This window comes from Photinus pyralis, unplaced genomic scaffold (genome assembly GCF_008802855.1).
Source record: "Photinus pyralis isolate 1611_PpyrPB1 unplaced genomic scaffold, Ppyr1.3 Ppyr1.4_LG8, whole genome shotgun sequence".
NCBI lineage: Eukaryota > Metazoa > Arthropoda > Insecta > Coleoptera > Lampyridae > Photinus > Photinus pyralis.
Genome location: NW_022170819.1, coordinates 28191777 through 28214111, shown reverse-complemented (window position 1 = coordinate 28214111; position 22335 = coordinate 28191777). Strand labels below are relative to the sequence as shown.

The 22335-nt window shown below is 36.5% G+C and overlaps 2 protein-coding genes and 1 long non-coding RNA gene across 6 annotated transcripts in view; 1 reads left to right on the top strand and 2 right to left on the bottom strand.

The window, feature by feature from the left end:
* LOC116179506 overlaps positions 1-22335 on the bottom strand; it is a 77929-nt gene that overhangs the window by 53170 nt on the left and 2424 nt on the right. The window lies entirely within an intron of this gene.
* On the bottom strand, positions 4154-12261 carry LOC116178115 (sodium/hydrogen exchanger 10-like). Of its 4 annotated transcripts, XM_031497494.1 has the most exons (13): positions 11676-11805; positions 10847-11512; positions 10612-10806; positions 10392-10566; positions 6292-6626; positions 5994-6243; positions 5712-5946; positions 5419-5667; positions 5101-5374; positions 4806-5054; positions 4623-4761; positions 4410-4574; positions 4154-4358 (listed from the first exon to the last, which is right to left on the bottom strand). In XM_031497494.1, exons 2-13 carry the CDS (start codon positions 11497-11499, stop codon positions 4215-4217), a joined length of 3063 nt encoding a protein of 1020 aa, XP_031353354.1. In that variant the 5' UTR covers positions 11500-11512; positions 11676-11805; the 3' UTR covers positions 4154-4214. The 4 variants fall into 4 exon arrangements, 3 of the variants coding, with proteins under 3 accessions (XP_031353354.1, XP_031353352.1, XP_031353353.1); XM_031497492.1 differs by having other exon boundaries at positions 10847-12261; XR_004146808.1 differs by lacking the exon at positions 4154-4358 and having other exon boundaries at positions 4433-4574; positions 4623-4756; positions 10847-12261.
* LOC116178118 lies at positions 12386-13163 on the top strand. Its single transcript, XR_004146810.1, has 3 exons — positions 12386-12530; positions 12767-13022; positions 13073-13163. It is a non-coding gene; the product is annotated as an uncharacterized LOC116178118 (long non-coding RNA).

Below are 22335 nucleotides of genomic sequence, written 5' to 3'. Positions count from 1 at the left end.
GTTAGCGCGTTTTAAAGACACACCAATTAAACTTGTCCTTGTCTTTTTTTGTTGCGCTCTGGCAGGTTAAACTCGAATATTTTATAAGCCGAACTTTACGAAGGACACAGACGGAATCTCTCCAAAAACTTCCTCCGGATCAATCCCTACTTCTTTTTTAAGTAATTAACACCCCTTTTAAACTGCCGTCTAGTAATAATGAAGTGAACCATTTCTTTTTAAGGGCAAATCAGAATCGCCGCGCCTCCTGAAATGTACGAAAGGTAGGTTGATCCTAGAGGACTCACGCACGAAATTCTGCTGAATTGTATTCCCACAATACAGTGGATGACCTATCCATGACCGTGCGAATAGGAGCACGCAAAACCAATGAAGATAAAATTTATTTGTTGTTCCCTCCGAGCCCACGAATTCCTAAAACCATAAACAAGTCAACAAGTTACGGAACTCAAATGAAATGACATGAAGAAAACAATCGCTTAACTTAAAATGAAAACTAGAAACTTCCCTAAAAATCTACATTTTTTTTAACTATTACTTCGACCACCCTGCATATTCCCTTATCACCACGGGCACACCTAAAATATCGAAAATTTAAACTTCAGTAAAAAAAATTACACCCAATCAGAGCTGGGCAGAATACTTTCAAAAAGTATTTGAATACTAAATAGTAAATACTTTACACAAATCAAAGCTATTTGAATACTAAATACTTTTACGTCCAGCACAAGCGAATACTAGATACAGATACATTGAAAAGTATTCGAATACTTTCAAAAGTATTCTAATACCAAAGAGTATTATGGTTACTCTTTGCTAATACTATCAAAGGTATTCCAATACTTTGAAAAGTATTCGAATACTTGTCACTCAAATACATTAAAAATTTAAAATAGTATACAGTACACAGTGTGCATGATAACTTGTTTAGAAACGTGCGATCGCTTTGAAAATTGGTACACATGGTCTTAAGGATATAAGAAAAGTCCCTATTGTTTTTAAGTTACGTAGACCATCGAGTTCGGTATTCAGATGTATCGGATTTTTATATTTGATTTTGTGACAATGGAAACTTTCCCTAAGCATTTCTAAATTGTTCTCAAATATTTGAATAACTTAAATGCCTCTTTTTGAGGCCGGAAAAAAAAATTGTCTGAGGTAGACCGGGAAAAAAACATTTTCTTATAGAATGTGGCCTGTAGAATCCATAATTTCAAACAGTTCCAAGATTGGGCTAGTAGTTCAAAAGTTACAGCCCTTTGAATTTTATTTCGAAATTGGTTTCTAGTCTATAACTTTTTATTGAGAAGTCTGATCGAAAAAGTACGAATTGTTTTGGATTCTACGCACCAATATTAATAAGAAAAAGTGTTTTCCCGAGAAATTTTGGTGCAGTCGATTTTTGGTAAAAAAGGAAGGTTTGTACCTACACTGCCTTTTTTTGGGGCCTGGAAAAAAAATTGTCTCAGATCGACCCGGAAAAAAAATTTTCTTATAGAATGTGGCCTGTAGAATCCATAATTTGAAACAGTTCCAAGATTGGGCTACTAGTTCAGAAGTTACAGCCCTTTTAAATTTTCTTTCGAAATTGGTTTCTAGTCCATAACTTTTGATTGAGAAGTCTAATCGAAAAAGTAAGAAAATTGTTTTGGATTCTACGCACCAAAATTAATAAAAAAAAGTGTTTTCCCGAGAAATTTTGGAGTAGTCGATTTTTGGTAAAAAAAAAGGAAGGTTAAGTATTCAAATACAATGCGAAGTATTCGAATACTTTATGAAGTGTTCGAATACTAAATATTTGTGAAAGTATTTGAGTTACAAATACAAATACTGCTTCCATAAAAGTATTTAATTACAAAGTATTTGAATACTTTAAAGGATTTGAATACTAAAAAGTATTTACAAAATCGAATACTGCTCAGCTCTGAACCCAATTGGAAGCAACCGTTACAGTAGAAGATTCGAATTAGGATTAGGATCTTTATCCTGGGGACCTCGAAAACCATAGAAGATTCGAAGATGGTCAAATTAGTTGCGCAATTAAAGAGCTATAATTCTTTGTTAATGCGTTTAAAGACACATCAATTAAAATTGCCCCCCGGCCGATAACAGCTACCCTTACTTAATTAGTTCACTTTAAAATTTCTATTTAATTGCAATCCTTTCGGAAAACTCGCACGAAATTAACGTTTAAAACAGTGCCCGACAGAGAACTTTGGTTCCGGACCAATTCTTCTTGTAACTCTCTGGCCGAATATTTTCTGACCTGAACTTTAGGAAGGCAAAAGGCGGAATCCCCCCCCAAAAACCTCCTCCGGGCTAGTCTACCTATTTTATAAAATTAATTAACCCTCCTACAATGGCGTCTAGTAATTTAGTGAACCATTTCTTTTTAATAGCAAATCAGAATCGCTGTACCACCTGATGTGCATGAAAGGTAGGGTTATTCCTAGAGAATTCAAAAAAGCGGTCAATTCCGAAGATCGGATGTGGTAATGGCACCGAGGTCTATCGCTTCAACCCCAGAGCAACCTCGCATTCGAGTGGAAAGACGATGGATTGCCCTTTCCTCAAGAATGGAAGGGGGACCGCGTGATCTGGGAGTAAGGGGGTATGGAATACTCCCCGGCCACACACAGGTATATGTCCTAGGAGGCAAGAGATTTTGGAACTCCAATTACGATTAACCGGAATATTTCTTTCTTGGAATGTATTTACCTGTGGAGTATAATACCCCCTAGACCCCCTCGGTTTTAGACTTTCGCTTAAATTGATAAACCATTAGTACTAAATATGACGCGTTTGCTCGAGAACATTATAGATTTGTTCCAGATCTTTCGAGAAAGAGCGGGCAATTGCTATATAAGCATATCGAAGTGATAGACAGTTCCAATTTCAACCCCGAAGTAATAAATAGTTGTTGTAGAATGTAGCTGCTATAAATTGTGCATATGTGAGTGATAAATAATACCTTAATTGTTACAAATCAATTCATTTCAAGACTGTTATAAATTTATTGTTAATTAATTATAAATAAATACTCCACGTAATTAAATTTATGCTGTATTATTTTCAATTTCCTCTGAATTAGAAGAAATCCTTGGGATTCGAAGCGTTTTCCGTCCCTAAATTAGCCACTTTTATCAGTAATTATAAATTATACCATTGGTTTTCAGCCCTTTGATGTCACTAATAATTGATAGTACTTAGACCTTTGTAGTACTTCGTACACTTTTTAGGGAAAACAAGATCCCCCTTTTTTCCATCTATACCACTATACATTTATTTCATTTTGGTTTTTTCTTGTAGATATTATTGGAAACAAGTTGTAAATCAGCGTATGCATGATTAAGGCGCATTTTTGACAATACAAGTCAGTATCTGATTAGCGAAGTTTAAAATTATCGATCTCACGAGTAATTTTGGCTGCGTTAAATAATTAATTTTATTTAATTTCAATTGAAGGTACGTCTTTATTTTGTAAAACAAATCACCAAGTAAATAATTAATTTTTTATACTGGTAACGCTATCTAACGGTAAAATTATAGCACCTCCGAAAACCATATCGAAATTTTCTTCAATTATCGATCTCACAAGTAATCTAACTCAAAATAGACTAGTGCCTGCACATCTACACTATAGCAGAAAGCTTTTAGTGAAAATTTGAAGTCTCTAGCTATTTGTAGCTGCCGATATCTCACCCGGACAGCCGGCCAGCCAGCCATAAGGAATATAATAGTGTATTTTTTTCAAAAATGCGCTAAAAATATACCTTCTTCGTTTAGTGCATCAGACGATAGCGCTTCGGTGAAGGCTTTAAAAGTAAGAATCTTAAAAAAAAAGAGAAGGTTAAAATAAAGACACAGTCATCAACCAACTATGTCAAAGCATATTTAGTTCTTTATTTAGTAGTAAATAAATGAATTTATTTTGTTACGAAGTTGCATGGTTGTAAAGGCATACCCTACAGTTTGCCTAGGGCAAACTTTTTTGTGACACCTGCCTTTACACAAGAGTAGGAAGGTAAAATCTTGTAAAGGTGGATGGATAATGCATCCCTATGCAAACGAATAACTACCAAGCTCATAAAAAAGGTAAGCAGAACAGTTAACACTCTCTTAACCTTAATTATACTTTGATTCAGAATATTCAGTGGACAATAAAAAGCGGTAATGAGAAAACCAGAATACTTAAATTATTGAACTAAAACAACTCAATATTTGGATGGCCCAGAACCCTTTCCGTGCCAATGTGTGTCATCTTGTGGGCGATTCGGTATAACACTCAGATTGCTTCCGTAAGTGTTTAAACTAAAACCACTATCTAGGTTTATATTACGTAGCATGCATTCGCTCGACTAAAACAGCAACATATTATAGTTTTCTGATCAGCCCACGTATGTTATTACAGTGTCGGAACCGTGTCTTGTTGAACCAGCGACGCTAATCCACGAAGTACCCCTCACGCTAATCCTGTCGCCCGTACTAAAACCATCGGTTTGCCTTCTTGTCTTAACGCGTTTAATCTTATCCATCACGTGGTGGCGCAAACATAGAGAGGAAGATTGGGAGACCTAAAACAGATTGTGCGGTGTGAACGAGTCAATTGGGCAAATTCCGACAATTTCGGGAAAGTCGTCTCTGTTTGTCTGAAATTGAAACTTGGATAAATCCTTTGCGGGAATTATCATGAGCTTGGGATCCACGGTCGTTTCGGAATCGTGAAATTCACTCTTGGGGAAGTATATTTTTTGTACTGTTCTGCAAGTAAACAAAAAGTTACAAAGTGAACAACGAGAATTTACCTGGGGATGCTGCAAGGTGCCACGCTGTACGTGCCACTGTTCGGATAAAGAACCATGCCTTCGATCAGAATCAGATCCTCCATCATATCGTTAATGTCTAAATGTGTGTATTTAGACAAATTTGGTACGAATCCGCGTTGTAGTTGAATTTGAATTTGTTCATAACTGATCGACTGGTAAGCTGGAGTTTCCATTAGAACAGACGCGCATAGTTTAAGAGAAACAAATTTCCACATTTCCGCCTCCAGTCTGAAACAGGTGGGTTTCGGAGGGGTAGCGGTGTGACAATAATTACCCTTTGATAGGATCCCTGGTCAGAGTTAACGCTTTCAGCAAGATATCTCTACGAATGTGGTACACTTGAGAAGCCGTTTCGGCTACTATTGTACAGTCGTACGATCGACCTGTTAATATACAAAGTTCGCCGATGCTGTTACCGGTAACGAGATATTCTTCAATTCTTTGGTCAAATTTTGTGTTGGACATATAATCCATAATGGGCAAGATCCCAAACGATTGAAGGCGTTCTAAAGTGTGCGCGTTCGGCACGTAAGTCATTTTCAATACTCCTGAAACGTGACAGTGAATGGAAACCGTAAACTGTGAGCGTTACCCGTGACGACTATGTAGATGCCTTCCATGACCTCACCATCTACGCACACAACATCACCGGGATCAAAGATTTTTGTAATGACGTTGTTATATAGATAGTGGTAGATTAGTTTGTCACTCATCCAAGGGACTTCGCTTAGTAGTTCTTTAGGAGAGAGGGGTTCGACCGACGCCATCTTAGTGTTAACGTATTTCACGCGTTCTTGAACGGCTTGATTTAGTTTGAAATACTCGTAATCGTCCAAGCACCCTAAAAGTGCAGTGGTAAGGATGGTCGGGCAATATATTGTTTACCTAGAGCCTTTAGGTCGTTGACTGTAGCGTTCATACTGTTGAGCGTGGATCTCACCGCTTGTTTGGTTTTAACGGTGACGGCGATCCAAGGTCTGTCCTTTTGGATGATTCCCAACTCTTTGGTAACGGCAAGCCGGTCAGCATCGAGTCGCGCTTGGCATTTTTCTCTGATATCTTTATGATCGATCATTTGCGAAAGCAACGCTGCCACCTCCTCTTCGCCAGTTACGTAACCCTAAATCACTTCATTATGACAGTAGGTACCTCTCGGTTATGACGCACCTTTCCAATGTCATAGGCAAATGCTAACCGCGCATCCACCTTGGAACTGAAGTACCGTATCATGTTGGGGTACCAAAGCCTACATACTCCAAACAACCGGCCAAGTCGGACTAACCGAAAAACCTTTAATCCCAGACTGACATGAGTGAGATAATTGTGGTGGTCTATTAGAAACAACAAAACGTAGTCTAGAATTAGGTCAGTAAACTGGGTGCAAAGTATTGTGAATTCGAAAACCTTCGAAATTGTACTAAAAGAATAATATTTAATGTTCAGATCAAGGTGCAAAAGAACTTACCGGAAATATGTCCTGAAACCATCCTTACAGACGTATATGAAGGAGTAGGCATATATATTTAGAATAAATTCTGCCAAAAATATACTAAATAATATTGTATTGCATGCAATTAGACCGTATCTTGGCTTAGAAAGCCAAGGTGGATTGTAAAACAGTTCCACCATCACCGTAACTGCACTGCATACAATGATAAAGTAAAGGAAAAAGTCGAAAATCTGATGGTTAATCAGCCAGTAGCACGCCCGCCTCCAACGTTTGCGAGGAGGTTGTACCTTTAAAACGTTTCCTCGCAGCCAAGGTACAACAAATTTGTTACAAACATAATTGAAGAAACTCTAAAAGGTGTCAAGTAAGCGTTGCGATACCGAAGTGACTCGGGTCCGTTAACTTGCCCCCCCCCCCCCCCACTAAGAGATTTGATAGTCGTATTATTTTAAAATGAATGCGCTCGTTATGTGCTATATGCGCCATTATCGTTTTTTAGAAATCCGAAAAAACATTTGGGGGGGCCAAGTGAACGTAGCCCCCCCCCCCCGTACGTATTTTGTCGCTTGTAACTAGGTTACCTGATACATTTGGTTATGCGCTCAATTGCGCCACTTAAATTAAAGCTAGCGCCATTACGGTTAAGCCGTGACAAATTTTCAAAAAGCGGGGGGGGGCCAACCTATCGTTTTTAAAAGTTACTTTTTTTTAACATCTTTTCATACGAAATCGTACTCTCAGGTATGCGCTGAAATGCGCCGTAAAAAGATATCTTTGCCCCATTCTTGTTTTTTGGTTATCCGTAAATATGTTTGGGAGGGGCCAAGTGAACGGAAACCCCCATAACGCATTTTGCTACCGATATTTGTGCCACTCGATACATCTGGTTATGCGCTCAATTGCGCCACTTGAATTAAAGCTAGCGCCATTACGGTTAAGCCATCAAAAATTTTTAAAGAGTGGGGGGCGGCCTAACTTAACGTTTTCAAAAGTTACGTTTTTTAACATGTTTTTTCTACTACATCGTACCTTTCATCATGCGCTAAAATGCGCTGTAAGCCAAAATCTTTGCGCCATTATAGTGTTTCAGAAACACTATACAGGGTGTTTTTTTTGGGAGCTTTAGTTAAACTTTTCTGGGAAAGTAAAATAGGAAGGTTTTTAAAAACTTGTACTTAGGAGTTACTCCGAAGGCCGAATCGATGTAAAATATTTTCAAAATGGACGCACTTCCGGAAATAACGGAAGTGGCTAGTAACTTCGTTATTTTGAATGGTAACCCCTATTTTTTATTACATTTTTGGATTCTACGTGAAATTTCAGTTCTTTTGATATCCACATGTCTATTGTCTATATCTACCATTTATGGTTTTTAAGTTATTTTGACTTTAAGCAAAGAAAAGGCGGATGGAGATGGTACTTTGATAATTGATTACTTGAAAACGGTTGTAGTTATAGCAAGCCATTTTTATCAGTGCATAGAGAATGAATAGGGCTCTCATTTAGTGTACTTAAAAAAAGTTAAGTTGCGGACAACCGCACCTATGGAGATCCAAAATTATGAAACTTCAATGATTAAAAACTCAGGTTTTTTTAATGGAATGACCATTTTCTTACTATTACTATTACTACTATTAACAGACGATCAAATCAAATAACACGTATGGATGTTAATCCATCGTCTTAATAGTACCTTTGACTTCTCCGCATTCCTATTACATTACTCGAGGTGCGTACATACAATTTCATTTATCTGAACAAATTCAAAGTTAGTGTTCGTCGACTCCTCCTAAAAACATAATAAATATGTAAAATATTTCCGTGTTAAAAACAATTAACAGCTTACTTTGTAACCCACATCTTAATTGTCAAATTCTTGTTTCTTGAGTTTTAAATGTAGTACTCCATTTTTTGTTTCACTTTTTGTATGTATCATGACCTGTCTAGTTTAATACACTAACATAAAATAAATTAAAGGTTGAGTGGAAGAGCAGACACGGATGATATCCCTGTCTGAACTCCGCCATTTAGACAGGCTCTGTATAGAAATTGTCTATTAAAGTCATTTATTATTATTATTATTAAATACAAAAATTAGATTGCGCATGCGCAATATTATTTTTTCATCTTCAAAATTGTTTGAGGTTTAATGAATATTTACTGACACAGAAAACCGGGCATTTATATGATCTTTGTAACACGAATTTATTATAAAAGATACCATTCTTTGAAAGTTCGAGCAGTTTTTGGGCTGTAACTGTTTGGTCCGTTAGTCTACGTAACTAAAAGACAATAGCGACCTTTCTTATATCCTTAAGACCATATGTACCAATTTTCAAAGCGACGAGGACGTTTTTAAACAAAGTTATCATGCACAGGCAGACTGGCAGAGGGCAGACATACAGCAGTAAAATAGTATATTAAGATACAAGTGTATAATCAAGTCTTTAAAACACGACGCGAAGCGGAGTGCCTTTAACGTTGCAAGTGCTTTAAAGACCAATTATACACGTGTATCTTATAGTCTTTTTTATTATACCTTCAGTATAATTTAAAAATAGGAAATACAATGAAATCATATTGACGTTATACTCGGATACATGTCTAATTCAGTGGGGTGGGTGTTTGTAATTTCACGATTGCCATAGAAATGTCAGTTGACGTTTGCTTATAAAATTCCTTGTCTTTGTGAATAAAACGATTTCCGTTGAAAAAGATAATACACCGTCCATTAAACCGCTTGTTGTAAAATCTAAACAAACGTTGGTAGATGTAAAATCCAAATCCAGTAAAGCCTATTATAAAGAATATGAACAGTTGTTTCCATGGATGAATAGGTAGCTACTTCCGAATAATGTCTGAAATGCATCGATAATGCTGGCTTATATGAAGGAAATGTCAAAGGTCTCTCTTTTGGTGCATTCATTCAAAACTTCAAACAATGCTACGATTAAAAAGTGGAAGAGATTTGGAAGCATACCCTAAATTACGCGCGTTTGTGAACGGTTCAAGCAAAGGATAGGTAGGTACAAGCCAAAGAAATGTTTTGCATTTACAGAAAGCGACCTAAGAGGATTTTTATTTCAGCCCCTGATGACAGTTTCAAAAGTCATACTTGAAGTATCGTTACTTAGCAACTTTAAAGCACGTGTTTGAGTGTTTAAAACGGATATTGTGATTCAGGTATCATAAAAAATTATAAACAATCTCGAGGATCGTTAATACATGAACTATATTGCGGCATAATGCATCAACTCCAAACCAAATAAGTTAATACCTATGAGTTATTGGCGATTATTGCAAACCGAGTTAAAATTGCACAAATAGAACATAACTTCTCCGCATCCCATATATATACTGTATTCATTATAAGAAGGTAGTAGATGGCGCTGTGTTTGAAGATCGACACAAAATATAAAACGGCACAAAATTTGGAAAATATAATTATAAATCAAACGATATCACGCTTGGATCTTTGAAATTGACAGCTAATGACAGTTCGACAATTTAGTTCGTAATTGAAACTTCTAACAGACAGAATTCGTCACTCGTTTTATTTTTCAGGGTAATAGTGACTCGTGTTTTAACCAATCACAGTGGAGGTCAAACTGTCCCTATGCTTTCTACCGCTACCTTCTTAAAATGAATAGCGTTATAGTTCTATAGGTACTAAAAAAAGGTTCTCAAAAACTATAATGCGCAAAGATTTATGTTTACGGCTCATTTTAGCGCATGATGAAAGGTACGATGTAGTAGAAAAAACATGTTAAAAAACGTAACTTTTGAAAACGCTAAGTTAGACCCTCCACTTTTTAAAAATTTTTTATGGCTTAACCGTAATGGCGCTAGCTTTAATTCAAGTGGCGCAATTGAGCGCATAACCAAATGTATCAGGTGACCTAGTTACAAGGGACAAAATACGTACTGGGGGGGGCTACGTTCACTTGGCCCCCCCCAAATGTTTTTTCGGATTTCTAAAAAACGATAATGGCGCAAGAGTTATTATCGGTGGCGCATATGAGCGCATAACGAGCGCATTCATTTCAAAGTAATACGACTATCAAATCTCTCAGTGGAGGGGGGGGGGGCAAGTTAACGGACCCAGGTGACTCTACCTGTCGTTTGAAGTACTTGTGTAAGCCGGCCAACTCAATCACCGCATCCGGCGTGTTTATGGCAACTTCAATGGCTTGGCACAAGATCTTAATGCTATCCGCGCTGAGCATTCCGTTTTGATACTGACGGATGTAAGACATCTTCTTAGACCTTAGTATTCTGACCCTTGCCTCCCTATAAACCGATTCAGGTATTGAGTACGATCAAACGATGGGTTACCTTAACATCTCCTTCTGGTCTCGCTTGGTAGGCTCATACTGTACCTCGTGTTTGCAGTCAGGACAGATAATCGGGCGCGATCCTGAGTAGGTCTCCTCATCGCCATAGTCTTCATCCGGTCGCACTACCTGTTCGTAGGGGTGTTTAATTTGGGTCACTTGGTAAACCACCCTCCAGTTCACATCGGCTAAAAATCTACAGCAAGTTTACTATCGACGTGCGAGTCAATGGGTACCTGTTCAGTTTTGTTGCGGCGATAGTGTGAATCCTTCGTTTTTGGACGTGGCGCATGCAAGAACTCATGTTCATCTTCCTCAGTTGAGACATTTCGGAAATTCCGAACACATTCAAAAGAAAGGGCGCACTCAGGCCGTTTATTAGCACGGTCAGTACTTGTAAAGCGGAAACAAGTAATAGCATGTCCCTCCTGACTTGTGTTTCAAGTTTTAGTTCAGTATACATATATAAAACCACTATAAAGGGAATTGGCCCTTTCATTACGCTCCAAATTGCGATGATCATCCCTTTGAATGTGAAACCGTAACCAGTTCTACTGATGATGGGTGTTAGCACGGCGTAAGTCAAAATTCTGCCGCATAGCGAAACCACGTATGTGACCACAATCAGTGAGCAGTCGTACATGGCAGTTTCATTCGTTATAAGTTGCACAGTAAAAAGTCCAGACAAAACGCAACTCAAACAGTTCACAACATTTCCAACGAAACTCCAGAAGGCCAGTAGAGAATGGTCTATTTCGCTTGAGAGTCTATGTCTTTCTCCAGCGATCATAACCCCTAGTACGCATACGGCGATTACCCCAGACACGGACAGATAATAATCCGCAATTTGATAAGCAAGACAAGGCACTGCTAACGTTAAGGTCATCATGCTGGCGCTGTCGCTGTAAATAGCACGCATCACAAAAATCAGCAGTTTCGCGACAATTACCCCTAAAAGCATCCCCCCCAGAGAACGGCGCAAACACATTACAATAAATTCGGAAGCGTTCACGATGTCATGATGAACTATTTGGAGTAGTAGAGTAAGAACTATCAACATCGTACCTGTGCCAATAACCGATTCCCCTTCCAGCAATGTGCTCAACTGCTTAGCTCGCCCTACGTCTTTAAGCGCATGCACCACTTCTGAGGGCTGAGTCGAAGAAATAAGTACTCCAAGAGCGATTGACGTACACACACTCCAATGCTCCCGCATGAGCAACAGCTTCATTGTGAGACCGGTTGCGCATCCGCAGATAATCATTCCCGGCACCGCAACTATAGCGATTTGCGCCCAGGACCGCAAAAACATGTGAGCGTCTATGCTAAACGCGCACTTGAACAGAAAGAAAGGTACCATTAGTAATTCCACCGTTGCCATTTCATAGCTCAGTCCTTGCAGTATAACGTCCCAAAGAGTAGGCTGTATCTTAACAATGATACCCAGTGTCAAGCCCACGAGTACCATTGTGGCACGTTTGGAGAATGACGACCAGTAGTACCTTATAAACGACTGCAAAATTTCTACGGTCACAAGTGCTCCGACGAAACCTAGGAACAGTTCGAGAGTGTCTTCGTGATAATCCATTGGCACATTAACTTTATTTATGGACACTTTGACGTTTATGGATTATTTTTATCACTTCTCTTGTTTCCTTGACTACCTATTCAGTGGACACTCGATTACTTAAAAAACTATTATCATTAATGGCCTCTTACCCAAGGTTAGTAAACTTAATAGGTTGCATGGTAACTACTAGCAACCATAACGAAGAGAGGGGGCCGAAGTACGAATGACGTCACAGTGTGCAAGTGACAGCCATTGAACTGTATTTAAGGCAGCAAGATTTAAATTTGAAACCATTTTAAATTGGCTTTTGTGATATTTAAAACTTGTTTTCATTGTGAGATCAGGTAAAGGTAAGTTCTACATACCAGTTAATATACTTATTAATCAAGGCACGTGCAAAAAAGTCTTCTCCTGTGCTGGAAAATATACATACATGTAACCTGTACTTCTTTTAAACTTTATATTCGATGTCTGTCGAATCATATTATAGCTTTCACGGGAAAAGAGTTTTTCTTGCCCGTTGTTGGAACGAATCAAGATTCGACATTCTTACATATCAATGTAACTAACGTTAATATTTTTTTAGATGTCGGGAGGTATGATGTGCAGTGTGGCAACCTGCAAAAGTAACAGGCGTAAGGTCACAGGTGAAAGCCTAAAATTTTTCAGTTTCCCCAAAAACCTGGTAGTACAAAAACAATGGGTACAAAAATGCTACCAAAGAGATAAGTTTGATACGAAGAAAGAAAAGATTTGTAGTAAGCATTTTCAGCCCAGTGATTACGAGGATGAAGTGATGGCTAATATAATGGGAATTCCTGCCAAAAAACTAAAAATAGATGGTAAATGTTGTAAATATCCGATGTCTTGCTATCCCTCATAATTTTTGCAGCCATACCATCATTGTATCTACCATTTTCTCGTAAAGAAACTATCACTGAGTCCTCTAGAAAAGAAAGAGCTGCAAGACGAGAAGGAAAGGAAATAGTACAAGCGTTGATTCAAGAACCAAGCTTAGAAGTTACTGCTGCGATTGAAGTTTCACCGATAGTTGAACCAATTGAACAATCACCCAGCATTAATATCTCAGGGACGGTATTGGACAGTCGTGATAATGAGATAAACATCCTTAAAAGCCAGGTAGTCAAACTTGAGGAAGAAAATAAGGCATTGACAGGAAAATTAAAATTGTTTCAAGAAAGTGAGCAAAAGTTGAAACAAAAAATTGCTGCAATGGAAATGCAACTAAAGGAATTAGGTGGTTTAAAATTTGAAAAGAGGGTGAAGGAATGTTTTAAGGATGTTCTTACTTCAAATCAAGTGGACATCGCCTTAAAGAAAAAGTCAAAGGCACGTTGGACACAAGAAGAACTATCGATGGCTTTCACGTTAAGATATTTTAGTAAAAGGGCATACATCTATTTAAGACAAACTCTTCATTACCCATTGCCTGCCATTTCAACACTACAGCAATGGGCCGCAAATATAAATCTAAAAAATGGGATATTAGATGATGTACTGAGGATTATGGACACCGCTGGCCAAATAAAAACACCCTTGAAGAGAATTACTGTCCTCTCATACGATGAAGTAAAAATATCCTCACAATACGAATATGATCAAAAAGAGGAGGAGGTAATTGGGCCATTTTCATATATGCAGGTTGTCATGGCTAGAGGTCTCTTCGACAACTGGAAGCAACCAGTATATATTGGATTTGACCAAAAAATGACGAAGCAACTTTTACACAATATCATCACCCATCTTCACACTATCAAGTATGAGGTTATTGCTTGTGTATCAGATTGTGGAGGCGGCAATCAAGGATTGTGGAAGGAACTAAACATTACAACAAGTAACACGTCGATAGCACATCCTGTTACTGGTAATTCAGTTTATTTTTTTGCCGACGCCCCCCATCTAATGAAATTGTTGCGCAACTGGTTGATTGATACTGGTTTTGTCACCAGTGATGGTGTTAGCATAAATAAATTTCCCTTTGTCGCCCTTATTGAGTCGAGAGTTTCCGAAATCAGTTCGTGCCACAGGCTGACAACTCAGCATGTTAAATGTGAAAAAGCGCAGCGACAGAATGTAAGACGTGCCTGTCAGTTGCTTTCACATACCACCGCAACCGCCTTGAAGCGTTATAGGCCTGGGAACGATACAATATTAGCCCAAAATGTAGGAAATTTTACCGAACTTGTGAATAACTGGTTTGATGTATTAAATTCATATACCTCAACTGCTTCTCTTCCAACAAAAAAGCCGTATGGTTTAGAATTGGAAATGCAACATAAATGCCTTAATGAAATGGAAGAAACTATTGAAGGAATGAGGTGTGTTGGAAAAAACGCCCTCCAGGTGTTTCAAAAGGGTATCCTAATAACTTCAAAGTCACTACAGTGCCTATTTACTGATTTGAAAGAGAGGCATGGTATTTCATATTTACTTACTCACCGCTTAAACCAGGACTGCCTAGAGAACTTTTTTTCCCAGGTTTGTATACGAATTATGATAAATAATTTTCTAATTTTATTACTTTTCAGTTAAGAACAAAAGGTGGTTTACATGACCACCCTTCGCCATTAAATGCAATTTACCGGGTACGGATGATTTTATTAGGGAAAAATCCAGGAATGGTCCAAACGCATTCCAATGTTGAAATACCAAAGGAAATGGATGGAGAGTACTTGATGGCTGCTGCTGTCAAGCAGGCCCAACTTAAAAATTTGGTGGTAACAGAACCATCTAGTACTGAAGAAACCGAACTCAATGAAAGCTTCAGTTCGGAGAGTACTGCTTCTGATGCCCCATTAAGAAAATCTTGGGTGGAAGATGATGGTACTCAATATTTAGCAGGATTTATTGCTAAGAAATTTATACATAAATACCCATACCTAGGTGGGCACAGTTACAAAGATGAAGAGGCTCTTAATTTACATTCTTACGCCATGCCCTCATGGGTACAAAGTCTATCGTTCGGGGGTCTGATTCAGCCATCGGCTGAGTGGATGCGTCAGATGCAAGTTATGGAAACTTACTTTATTAAATTCCACAAAGATAATTTTTCTCCAGGTAAAATAATTATTAAAAGGACAACAAACTACATTATCAAAAAATTGCAAAAGAAAAAAATAGATGTTCCATATGAATTAGTGAAATCATTTTCGAAGCAAAGAATTTTTATTAGAATTAAATATCTAAATTTAAAAAGAGAATGTACTGATAGAAAAAGAAGTTCTGAAGGTGCTGAAAGAAAAAGAAAATGTAAAATAAGGAAAACTATTAATTAATTTTTGTATTTGTGCTTTCATGTGTTATTATTAACTTTTAAATTTTATACTATAGTCACTAATTAATAATGTTTGACAAAATAATGATAAATTTTAATCTGTACATTAAGTGAAGTACTGAATTATTAATTAATTAATTATTAAGAATAACATGTACTTATTTAACAATCTTGTAAATTAGATAAGACCGTAGTTAATGATTAATAGATAGGAATTCAGGAGTTTGAATAAGGATAATGTAAGACTAAATCTGCTAGTGATTACTTACCGACTGTGAAGTAGTTTATCTGATTAGGATTATTAGTATTTATTTAACATGTGATCAGTTACCCGACTATGATTCACATATGTGAACGCTCACTTTCTCATACTTTACAATATGCCAGGAAAAGAGGATTCCGTGCTGGTACTCGGGTAGAATTGCTTTATGTATTCGTAAGTCTTGTTTCATAAATTACACTAGCCTTTGTGGTCAGAAAACCATTTCCTGTCTGTAGTGTTTTTTTTAGAAACTACGACACTTTGTTAGCAATTTGACATATCCTAAAAGGTAATAGGCATAGAACTTTATAAAAAACGTCATTTAACGGCTTTGTTTTTATTTTTTATAACAATTTAGGAGTAAAAGGAAACATACTCCCACTTTCAACTTTGATGTAAATGTTCATAACCACACATCGCAACACAGAAATGTATGTATGTTATCATAACTTATATATGTACCTCTTGAAAGAACGCAATTAATATAGAAAATATCCAAAACTGGAGGAATTAATTAAAATTTTGAAAATCAGTGTTTAGCTGTTAAAATGGATTTGCACAAAGTTACGTCACACGCTCGTGGTCCCCTATTGGCCGAAAGTTACCATGCAACCTATTAAGTTTACTAACCTTGCCTCTTACCACTCTTTAGAAACGAGAGAGAATATTTGGGAACAGATTTTAAATTTTTGTTACCAATCGTATAAAAACATCGACAATTATTGTCGTATCCAGTGCTCGATCCAGCAGGAATAGACGTTAAAATATTCAAAACGTATTTAACAAGGCATGTTCTTTGGTACAAAAAAAGAGGCGTACTACAAATAATTAGTGACATTTTCGGGCTGGACACCAGGTATAATCCCGATCGAATTTCACTTGTGGTTCGTGACACACAAGATGTGAGAATCTCATAGGATCCTCAGTATAGGCACCTATGGGAAGTGCTTTTAATCAACTAGATTTCCCTAAACGTTGTCATATTTAACCTTAATATTTCATTTCTTTGATAACCATTATACAGGCTGTTTTCTGCAAACCGTTACCTAAAGGTATTTAGACTTTCATTAATAATATTAATTTAAAAATTTGCATACCAATATAGTTTTTTATGCTCTATCGCCACAATCAGAGCTTTCAAAAAGTATTTGAATACTAAATACTTTTACGTCCAGCACAAGCGAATGCTAGATACAGATACATTGAAAAGTATTCAAATACTTTAAAAAATAAGTATTCAAATACTTGTTAGAATGTATTCGAATACTTTCAAGAGTATTCTAATACTATCAAAGGTATTCGAATACTATAAAAAGTATTCGAATATTTTGAAAAGTATTTCATTATCTTACTTTGAAAAGTATTCGAATACAGTAAAAAGTATTCAAATACTTGTCACTCAACTACATTAAAAATTTAAAATTGTATACTAGATAACAGCCTGGATAAAAGTCTTAATACTACTTAAAAAATCAAATTATACTTTGTATGGGGTTAGCTTTTTTTATATTTCTATTGTTATATACAAATTTAAGGGGAGTAAAAGCGTATTATTATTATTATATAATTATATAGGAGGTAGCTACCAGGACCTTTCTTATACCAGTTATATCCTTAAGAATACGTGTACCAGTTTTCAAAGTGATCGTACGTCGTGCACATGATACGTACGCATTTCTGAAATTAATCCTAGCGATTTTGGAACAGATCCATTTTTGACCATCCGTTTGTCTGTGTGCATGATAACTTGTTTAGAAACGTGCGATCGCTTTGAAAATTGGTACACATGGTCTTAAAGATATAAGAAAGGTCCCTATTGTTTTTAAGTTACGTAGACTATCGAGTTTGGTATTCAGATGTATCGGATTTTTATATTTGATTTTGTGACAATGGAAACTTTCCCTAAACATTTCTAAATTGTTCTCAAATATTTGAATAACTTAAAAGTATTAATAATAATAGTATTGCCTTTAATTATCCCAAAAAAAAAACAGAAATAAAATATACTTCTACAAGACGAAGTTCAGTTCGGCGGAAACTACCGCCGTTTGTTCTTCCACTTAACCTTGGAACTATTCCGACTGTTATCTACATTAAAAAAGTACACAAACTACAATATAAAAAATAAAATAAAAAAATAAAAAATAAAAAAAATACTTTCCTTAAAACCTTCCAATAAAACTGCGATGAAATGACTAGATATGTTAAATTTGGATTTGATGAACGAACAACAATTTGCGCAAGTTAAGCTTGAATGATTTAAGCGATAGCAACTTAAGGTTTGCAGGAAGCTTATTATAGACCTTTGTGATCCTATATGAAAACGATCTTTTGAAAAATTGCGTTCTATGCACTGTACTGCCTTTTTTTGAGATGGTTTCTAGTCTATAACTTTTGATTGAGAAGTCTGATCGAAAAAGTACGAATTGTTTTGGATTCTACGCACCAAAATTAATAAGAAAAAGTGTTTTTCCGAGAAATTTTGGTGCAGTCGATTTTTGGTAAAAAAGGAAGGTTGTACACTGCCTTTTTTTGAGGCTCGAAAAAAAATTGTCTCAGATCGACCCGGAAAAAAATTTTCTTACAGAATGTGGCCTGTAGAATCCATAATTTCAAACAGTTCCAAGATTGGGCCACTAGCTCAAAAGTTACAGCCCTTTGAATTTTTTTAATTACAATTACAAAATCGAATACTGCCCAGCTGTGGTCACAATTAAAAAAAAACTTAAACAAAACTAAAACCATAACAGACAGGTATAGGAAATGTCGAGGGAAATGTAATAATTGATCGATGTAGAAGTTCACCAGAATTTCATGAGCGCAAAAGTGCACTTTTTTTTCTTTGAAAGTGAAACTGTACCAAAAAATATTATACTTTAAATTCGAAATTAGGGGGAAAGGTCTCGAATTAATTACACTTTTTAGCTAAAATATCTTTGGAAGACAACTGAGAAGAAGAAAGACGGAAGAACTTTCTCGCTTGCTAGGCACTCTTTTAAATTATAAATTTTCCAGTGAAACGTTAGGTACCTAGTAAATGCATAGACAGGCGGAGGTGCCGACAGACAGATGATTTTCTTTGTTTTCTACAACTTACAACATTGTTTAAATAGGGGTTTAATTGCGTATCCCAGTAAAGAATTAGGTGACTACACTTACCTCTTGTAAGAAAAAAATTCTCCAAATCACTCACTTACGGAGAAACCGAAGGAAACGACAGTTGAACTCATGGATGAATGGAGAAAAGAACGGATAGAAATGTAGTTTTTCACATTACCTTACCACAAATAGCTATTTGTACAACTAGAGAAGAAAGTGGAGTTTTTCAACTCGAGTTCAAAGTTTGACGAGAGTTGAAAACCACTTTTTGTACTCATTGAATGGAAAGATAATGTTTCCAAGCATCCTCGATGCACGGGAAAACGACTTTCCCGCATCGCGGTGTTTTTTAGTTTCCGCTGGAGAGAAGGGGTTATGCGCGTTCTTCGGTTGGTAGTACTTATTGAAGTCAACGAACGTCATGTCATGGTTAACTGTCATCTGCTGTAAAATCAATTAAACCGTTGGTTGAGGGTATTTAGTGCGATTAATCGGAAACAGACGTACAGTAAGTTTTACGTAAATATATAAACAAGAACTTATAACGCAATCAAATTATTTTCCAGAATTGGAACTCAAGAAAAAGTAAAATTTATTGTTAAAACGTCTTAAAATGTGACCAGTGATATTCTGCAACTATTCGCATATGCAGTTTAAGAAAGCACATATTAACACACACAAAGCTTCCAAGGATTTTAAATGTAACGAGTGTATTTACGCAACTCAAGATAAATCAAATTTGAGAACACATTTCTTCACACATGTCTTCTGGGAATATTAAATACGATCAGTACACTTACGCGACCAATAAGAGCACTCTTTTCAAAGCATATTTCTTAACATTGAAGACTTCCAAGGATATTTAGTGCAAACGATGCAATGCCGTGACCAGTAGTAGCACTCATTGCAAAGGCAAAATATGTATTAACCAAAGATGTGGAAGTTTTAAATGTGACCAGTGCAATGGTAGTTACAAAATTATGTTACCAACCAAACATATGATTGTGTTACCAACTCATGATTAAAAAAAAACTAATTTACAAATCTTTATTAATTTTGACCTTTTTTTACGCAATTCGTTACAAAAAATATTGTACCTAACTCTTTCGGAAAGAATTTTCCCGCATTCGCACTAAATGCAGCACTCCCTACGGTCGTGCTGCAAACAAAGTGCTCATGCGGGAAAATTAACTTACCGAACTTGTTAGGTAAATAACTATTCTTCTCAAGTTTTACACATATTTTTATATTAAATTATCGTATGCAATAATGAAGTATAGCGTTAGCAAGCTAGATACGAGTATGTTTCAATTTCAAATGTCATTATTAAGATTAACGCAGTAATTTTTTTTACTTTCCTCCTATTAGGGAGGAAAATCACATTTTCTTTACCCTTTTTAAAGAAGAAAGTAGTTGTTTCTAAAGTAGTTACAGAAAAATGGAATTATCTTGAAGTAACGCTTTCCAGTGAATATTTAGCTTGAGAATGAAAGATTGTACAATGTACATTTTGGTTGTTCGTGTACTATTTCTTCTTATTCTGACGTATTTATTAAATCACTCATTATATTCAAAACTGCTATAAGATATGAGTTTGCTGTTTGGTAAATGGCCTCAAATTTTGGGAACCGTCCAACTGAAAATATCAGCCGGCCAGTTTCACATGCGTGCTGTACCTTTGAATTCATTTTATTGTTAGTATACTTTTGCCGCTTGAAATATTGAAGAGTGAAGAAAATAAGTTTTCTTTATGCCGACTCCTTTTCACTACTTTTGTACGTTTTTGGTATTGAAATGCGTACAAAGAAATCAATTAAATTTCTAAGTTGCAAGTTAATTTCCACCTTTTAGCGATAGAAATTGTATATACGCATAACGGAATGGAATTTTTGCCTGTTTGCCGCAGGTTTTCAATGCCCTAATACACCGCATTTATGTACAAGAACGAGTAATTACCTCAAAAATTTTTGGACTGTTCTCGAAAGAAATTCGTTTTACTTTTGATTGTCATAATAAATACGCATTCCATTTGTTTTCAGAACTTCACTCCAACGGCCACACGTGTTTGATGACGTGGCGCGTTATCTCTGTACAGATGCGGCAGGTAACAATTGAGTTTCTATTTCTGATTTCATATTCGGATAATATTAAGAAGAAGTAGAGAAGCAACGTTATAATTACTATTGATCCTGGTTTGTTTGTATGATCAATAATTACTTTCTGGGACATGAAGTGACGCGGCCGCAATTCAATTGAAGATGCTAATTTTTTGACATGATTAATCAAAAACCCACTAAAAAAGTTAAATCTACTAAATAAATAGAAAATGTTTTTTTTTAATTTTCGTTTACGTAATATATGAATACTTTTGGCCTCTACCCATAAGAAGATATCTCGGGAGATATGCTACCCCTTGTGGTGGGTGCATTTGATTACGTTGGCTTTTGAATTGTACAAACAAAATAACTCACCCCGTAGCCTTAATTAATTAATTCTCTCCAAGGGATGATCCATTGTCTATCACCATTGGAAAAAACACGATACACTCCACTGCACTACGAAACGATTCAAACTATCGCGAACAAATGCAATTTGAAAATTGTGAGGCAGAGGAAATGATAAAGTAACGGAGGTCAAATTCGCGCCGACGCAACCGCCTTATCTCTAGCCGACAGGGAAAGGCAAAATTTATTCGCAAATTTTGTATGCACCTGTTAACTAAGCGTTGTAAAAGTACATTCGGGTTCAAAACTATTCAATTTAGATTTTTGGCGTATTTTGCCAAATGCGAGAGGTGGAATTTTATGGACTCCTTCCCATCAGTATCACCTTTACTCAAATTTTACTTCACTGTGGCATTCTCAAATAACCTGATCTTTTTTTACAAGATACATTACGGAGACGGCTCCTGTACGAAAAATATCTCCACATATCCAACCCTCGGTCTGTTCATCCCTTTGATAAATTTTTAATTGTGAACTGCAATATTGACCTAAAATGTTCCTAATTGTAATGACCAAGGAATTTTTTCATAACGTCCAATTGAAATGTACGCAGAATTCCTCTCTATGAGGATCGTCTACGTCCTCTTTAGAGTTAAAACAGCTCTCTTGGCAGTTTGCAAAGCAATGGTGCAAAATAGCTGTGTTCCTTACTGGGGATGATGGCCATCGTCACTTTTTTCTGAAGGGAGTGAGTTTTCCAGCCACTGCTGAACTTGGATACTTTACAAGGCATTTTTGCCGTTGAGATACTACCAATTGTGGAGCTAGGTGTGGATGCAAGATGGCTGGCGTCTTTTGCACCATTACCTGTGCCAATTGCCAAGGGAGCTAATTATCAATTATTCATGAGGGAAATTTAATTTTATACAATCATCCACTTGTACGTTAAAAGCGAGGTTAAAAGTGAACATGAACTGGAGCAAACGTTCGACTGAAAACGTGTTTTTTTTTAATTACTCACATTCAAGAGCTCGTAGGTAGAAAACAATGGGTTT